The sequence below is a fragment of the Etheostoma spectabile genome, chromosome 6, assembly GCF_008692095.1.
Source record: "Etheostoma spectabile isolate EspeVRDwgs_2016 chromosome 6, UIUC_Espe_1.0, whole genome shotgun sequence".
Classification (NCBI taxonomy): domain Eukaryota; kingdom Metazoa; phylum Chordata; class Actinopteri; order Perciformes; family Percidae; genus Etheostoma; species Etheostoma spectabile.
The window spans coordinates 31,076,505-31,082,861 of NC_045738.1; the positions used below are offsets into that span (position 1 = coordinate 31,076,505).

At 40.8% G+C, this 6,357-nt stretch overlaps 1 protein-coding gene across 3 annotated transcripts in view; it reads left to right on the plus strand.

Annotated features, from left to right (window-relative positions):
* Positions 1–6,357, plus strand: part of ascc3 (activating signal cointegrator 1 complex subunit 3) — a 263,454-nt gene that overhangs the window by 16,648 nt on the left and 240,449 nt on the right. For all 3 annotated transcript variants that reach the window (XM_032519352.1, XM_032519351.1, XM_032519350.1), the window contains one exon: positions 1,432–2,009. In XM_032519352.1, coding sequence (XP_032375243.1) covers positions 1,432–2,009 — 578 coding nt within the window. The remainder of the gene's footprint in view (positions 1–1,431; positions 2,010–6,357) is intronic.

Consider the following 6,357-nt stretch of genomic DNA (forward strand, 5'->3'; position numbering starts at 1 on the left):
TCTTCCGATTTTGAAGGGAAACTTAAAATATTTGATCTGTTGCACTAAGTTTCCTTGGCCGACCACTGCGGCTACGATCCTCAACGTCGCCCGACTTTTTGCAAGTGTACCTAAAAGAACTGTGCCTGGGTTAAGGCAAAGGGTATAACACCAACTATTGTGATGATGGATTTTCTTTTGTTTGCTCACTTTGCTTTTGTGAATAATAAAAATAACATCATTTATGTTTTGAAAGGATTCTTAGCATTTTTTTTGCTCAATACGGCCCAGTAATGTTATTTTATTTATATATATATATATATATATATATATATATATATATATATATATATATATTATATAATATATATATAATATATATATAACACACACACCACACAACACACCGTACAGGCCAAAAGTTTGGTGGCCCAGACTATGCATGATTTTCTGCTAGTTTTTACTATGTTACATTCATAGTTGCTTTGTAGGATTCTGTGCTGCTCTCCATTCTGCACACTGTCTCATGCATCCTATTCTCCACCAGCCACATCACACACGGCTTAGTGCTATGAGCTGTGGTGGTGAGAGATCACGGTGTAGAGGCAAAGATGTGAGTTTAACAGGATTTTTGTTTGCTTGTGTTTTTAGGCTGCATGTACTCTGTGTGTGTGTGTATACACACACGTGTATATCATGTTGCAAGCGAAAAGGATTTTATTGTAGATTAATTTAACCCATAAATATGTGTCTTTCAAGAAACAATACTGACAAAGACATATTGTTACTGAATGCAAGAGGCTTCTTAATGCTTGTGCGAATGGTCAAGCAGCTAATCATTTTCTTAACACAAGATGCTTTTGGGCAGCAGGCAATGCTGCTTCACTAATCAAATCAGGAGCTACAGTGTGAGATGCATGCCATTGAATAAGACTTTGAAACAGAAATGAGTTCACTTGTCCATTCATTTGTCTTTCATGTTGACAAAAAAAATAGGACTTTTTGTCCTAAATTTCAAAGGTAACTTTTTCATCATTTCAGAAAACTCTGATTGGACAGATAGTCTAGCTAGCTGTCTGGATTTACCCAGCAGAGATCTGAGGAGCAGTTAACCATAGTCCTCATAAATCCACCGGCCTTTAGAACGCCAACACAAAGTAAGAGGGAGGTAACGCACATCTGGCCATAAAAAAAGACATCCAGCGGAGTTTTCGGCTGCAACGGAGCAAACTTGGAAGTGGAAGGTCATGGATATATAGACTAGAATGTGCCAGATCTATAAAAGTCATTTTAAAATATTTTTTTGTAAAGACAATGCCATGGGTTCTTCATTGATGGATTTGTTATGCCCCCTACCAAAGAGCACTGTCTTTAGTTCACTTACACTAGTTCAGAGAAGCTCTCCGCCCTCTTCCATTCTTCATTGTAAATATGTTGTGTTTTTTTTTACAGTGGGGGCAGACCAGGGTCAGGCTGCCTTTGAAAGTGCTGCTGTCTTTCTGTTTGAGACCTTCCACAACAAAGACCATGTGGGCACAGAGGAGACTCGGGCCATTAAACAGATGTTCGGCCCCTTTCCATCATCTGCAGCTGAAGCCTCCTGTGTCTGTGTGGCTCGGCTGGTGGCTCCACTCGGAGAATCCCGAGTCGAGAACTTTATCCAGACCCTGTGCTCCCGTCACAACCCTCAACGCGGCTCTGCTTTCGGACGAAACATTGTCTTCTCGTATGACTGCTACACACTGGACCCACTGGAGGACCTGCCGTGCTCGGGCATCGATGAGGAGGATGTGAGTCTGGACTTCATCAACTTCCTCAACAACCAGCAGAGTGGGAGGAAGGGTGTCAGTGAGGGAGAGCTGTCCAGCTCAGGGAGATCTCTGAGCTCTGGGGATGGAGCCATCCTTAGAACAGAAGTTGAGAAGTATCTGAATGGAGGCAACATGATCTCATCAAGCCCAGAGGAACTGTGCACCTCCCTGTTTGAAATGCTGGCCTCCCGCAGGAGTGATGATGAGCTGCAGAATGAGGTTTGTGTCACTAGGAAATCCAATCTAATCTATGGATACTGTTTGATAAATTGTTCTTGGGAGTATTTTAACACAGGCTCTCTTCCTCTTTTGTCTGTAAACATGACTAACATAAAATCTTAAATCAATTCCTGACACAGAACTTACAAGACTTACACAAGGGTGAAATCCTTGGTCCAGGCAGGGCCATTGTGTGTGGAGTTTTCAGGTTTTTCCCATGGCTACAATTGCGCTTTTACTGAAATCTTGTTGCGGGTCACATCTCTCTCCCACGTCCAAGCGCTAAGCTGTCTTCCTCTCCTTGCAGTTCTTGTAATAATAGAACTGAATATCCACTAACTAATTTATTTTCGTTGAAATAAATTTTATGATATTTGGTGTTTAAGTATCGTTCAGGTACCGGTACCAAAGTTGTATTGGTATCGAACATTTTTTAACAATAGCCAGCGCTTTTCTGGACACACACAATGCCCCGTTGTTGCTCATTGACGCAACTCATGGCTGTTATTCTTAAAACTCTATCATTCTTAAAGTACAGGTACTTTAATGGCAGGTTTATTGCGGTACTTTTCTAGTTTTGGTACACTATGCAACACTAACAGAGCTCAACAGTATAGTTCCCAAAGAGAAAATCCCTAATATCTGAATCCAGATTTTGATTATAATGTAAACTTACTACAAGTTATGAAATTGTGAAACAGTGGCAAGAAGTCACAAGTCTGGATAATATTGACCATGTTTTAAGAAACACATTTTTAATCTGTCATGCAGAAGTATCGCACAGCCCACAATCCTGAGCGGAACAGCGACTGTCTCTGATTGGTGGAGCTTGCCATTACCATAGATGCCGTATGTTTACGGCAACAGCAAGCGACTATTGAACTCCTATCACTAAACACCACAATCCTTTTATACATTTATGGTCACAATTCATCTTGTAGTTGGTTGGCTTGGTTCCAGACTTAAAACTCTTTATATGAGCATTTTCTGAAATGGCAATGGAGAAAATGATTGGGAAAAATCCTTTCCAGGAACTGACATACAGCCAGCTAAAGACAGAAAGATTTAATGCCTTTACTTATTATCTGTGATGTGTAAACTAGGGGTGAACAATCTTCACTGGTGTTATGATTTGAATATGATTAACCTGTCAACGATTCAAATCGAGTCACTGTCACTATGCATCACGATGCGTGGGGCTGGAAGATTCATTGAAAATTAATTGACATCGAAATTCTGAAGCTGTTATCGACGTATTTTTTACCATGACGATAATTTCGATAATTTTATAAAACTAAAATGTGACTTTTTTTAACAAGACATTTTCATTTGAAGCAATGTGTGCTTTCATTTCAATTTTTAATTAAAAAATAATATCTTACCTTCAATATTTGAGCTTATTTACAGTGAAAACCTTGCCAGTGAACTATCACAAAAATGCGTCACCTCCTCAATATTAATATGTATTGCTACACATGGTTTTAATTAACAAATTCAAGCAGTCTGTTATGAACTCCACTTTTTATTGTATCTGCTCTTAAAAAAAGACACTTCCTGAATGTAGCAGAGTCTGAACACAGACAACAGACAAAGTTTTTTTTGTCTGTTGTCTGTGTTCAGACTCTGGACAGCGACCTGAAAATCAACAAGTAACATCAGGAGTCAATAATCGATTATGGTAATCGGGATGCATTGATGCAATGATTAATTTCAACGCCCCTAGTGAAGACATCAGATTACCACACAGTCGGAGAAATATAAAGTGTGTGTCCTGGTTTCAGTTTGGATATAAAATCTCCTGATTGGCTGCTGAGAGCTCTTTCATTCAAAGAGTCAGTCACACTGGACTGCAGTAGAGAAGGTTGTGTCAGGGTAGTGTTCATTTTGTCACCTATTTTTAATTTAGTCTTAGTCTTGTGCAAAATGTCCTTAGTAATTTTAGTCTAGATTTAGTCAAAAGAGAACTCAAGGTATCTTAGTCAAGTTTTAGTCAATCCATTTTATTGCTTATTTCTGATAACCATTTCAGTCAAAAAGTGTTTCACACATCTCAAATATTCGTTAAATGTTATAATTACCTGGCAAAATACAATTGTTGAATATTTGTTGAATGCAGCTTTGTTAAACGCGTCTGGGTTTACATGGAGCCTCTTCCTCCATGCAAATACAATTGTACACAGACACATGTCAGATAAGCACCAGGGCTCTTGGGTTCTACAGCACCTTGTTTTCTTGCCGGCAGTTGCATAGCCTACATTTCTCCGGTCGCTCTGCAAGCTGTTGAGCGGCCTCGCCAGCAGGCTGAAAGCCTGTCTCCTTCCCTTGACCAAGGCCATGCACTGTAGCGGCTTCTCCAGCAGACTGAACCGGGCTTCTCCCTCCCTGCCCGGGCCACATCGCTACCTGGATGTGTGACGGCTAGACAAAAAAAAAAAAGGGGACACGCCGAATCTCTAGGTGAACCTCAGCCGAGCCTGATTGAACCGCGGCGCTATCTATCTCATGATGAAACAGCAGAGACAATTTTAGACGAAAATGAAGACAGAGTTTATCTTAGTTTTTATTTTATGCAAAACATTTTAGTTTTGTCTATTTTTGTCAACAACAATGCATGTTAATTTAGTCTTAGTCAGCGTTTTTTGGACATTGCCGCAGTCTCGTCATCGTTTCGTCTTAGTCATGGAAAAAAAGGTCGTTGATGAACATATTTAGTCTCGAATTGTCTGACGAAATTAACACTATACCAGGGTCTAGTTCAAAAGTGGTTTAGCGAACAATATGGCTAACACTGAAGCTGAGAGCATTGGAGCAGCCAACAGAAATGAGACTTCTGCCCTCTGTTACCTTCACACTTCTGTAATTCCATTACAGTTAGTTTTACAGTGGGGTTTGTTTTCTGGCTACTTATACTTGGTTTGTAAAGGTTTATAGCCTGCCGTGCTGTTATCCTGTGTTGATCTGTGTACAGTTAAAAAAAGGCATGCAATGATATACTGGGGCTTCTCAAAAACTCATTTGGAATCGTCAACGTTTAGGGGGCAGCCCTACTTCTGATAAAGACCTGGTTAAGAACTTTAGGGATCAATTTGAACTTGAACTCTCAACATGGTATTTCTGTGAAATGATGTTTGATCTGTCCTAATGGTAAATTTAATATATGAGAATCCTATTGATCATATAACCTTGACCTTCAACAGCAGGCCTTTTGGTTATGATCCAGATGCTGGCTTTATCTTTTCCTGGCTGTTAGACCAAGTAATCCTTGGCCTTTACCTCCAGACCTTTTTAGACAACTTACTGCATGACTTTGACCTTCATTGGTAATAAAGACCCTTTGAAATTATTAGCAACATATATACATAAAAGCAGATGTCAACCTTTAAGACTCGTTCCGGTCGGATGTCTCTCCCCTTCCACTTTCTCTATGTTGGCATTCTAAACTCTGGTGGATTTCTGAGAACTTTGTTTAACTGCTCCTTAGATCTCTGCAGGGTAAATCCAGACAGCTAGCTAGACTATCTGTCCAGTCAGAGTTTTCTCTCACACAACTTAAACAACTTTTGAACATACACGTTCCATCAAAACAAGTTCCTTCCCGAGACTATTTTGCAGAGGTGCCCTTGCTCCGTCCGGCGCTAAGCACTGACCAGGAAGATTGTGATTGGTTTAAAGTAGGGCCGTAAGGATAAGCAATATGAAACAAAAATCGCGACACTCAGCTCCACAAACCTGTGATGCGGAGTGAGAAGGCAGAATCGCTGAACACTCCTTCCAACGCCCAGAGTTATCCTTCCCGTCCAGATTCAATGCTACCACATCTTTAAGTCCTTTTGGTGCCTTCTTCCTGTTTTTGTCTGAAGCAAAGGAGGGGAGGTGTAACGTTACAAATGACCGCTGTTCTGACTCGAGTTCAGTAAACTGCCGTTAGCGTCCTTAGCACCGGAGTTAATTGCTGATTGGGCTGGCTGCTAGCTGACTGGGGGCTGACTGTGGATGTGTCCCCGGTCCGGGGCTGTTGTCAGCTCTCATCCCGACTGAAGCATGCAGTGCCGGGAGAGTGAGGCAGACAGGGCTAGCTAGCTGGCTAAATTACTATTAGATTAGTTGTCTATCTAGTTACAGTTACAACAAACATGTTACTGCTGAATTTGTGGGTTAGCCCAAAGTCGTGAACCGTGGTCAAAACAATCATACTAAAACTAACTGAGCATGTTTTGATGGCGTAATCTAAAATGTCTCCCACCAAGAATTAGCTAACGTTGTAGACCTAGCATTAGCTACTTGTCAACCAGCACCTTTACAGTAGGCTCCAAAGCACTTTTACTCTTCGTCTCCCCCTACAGGTTGG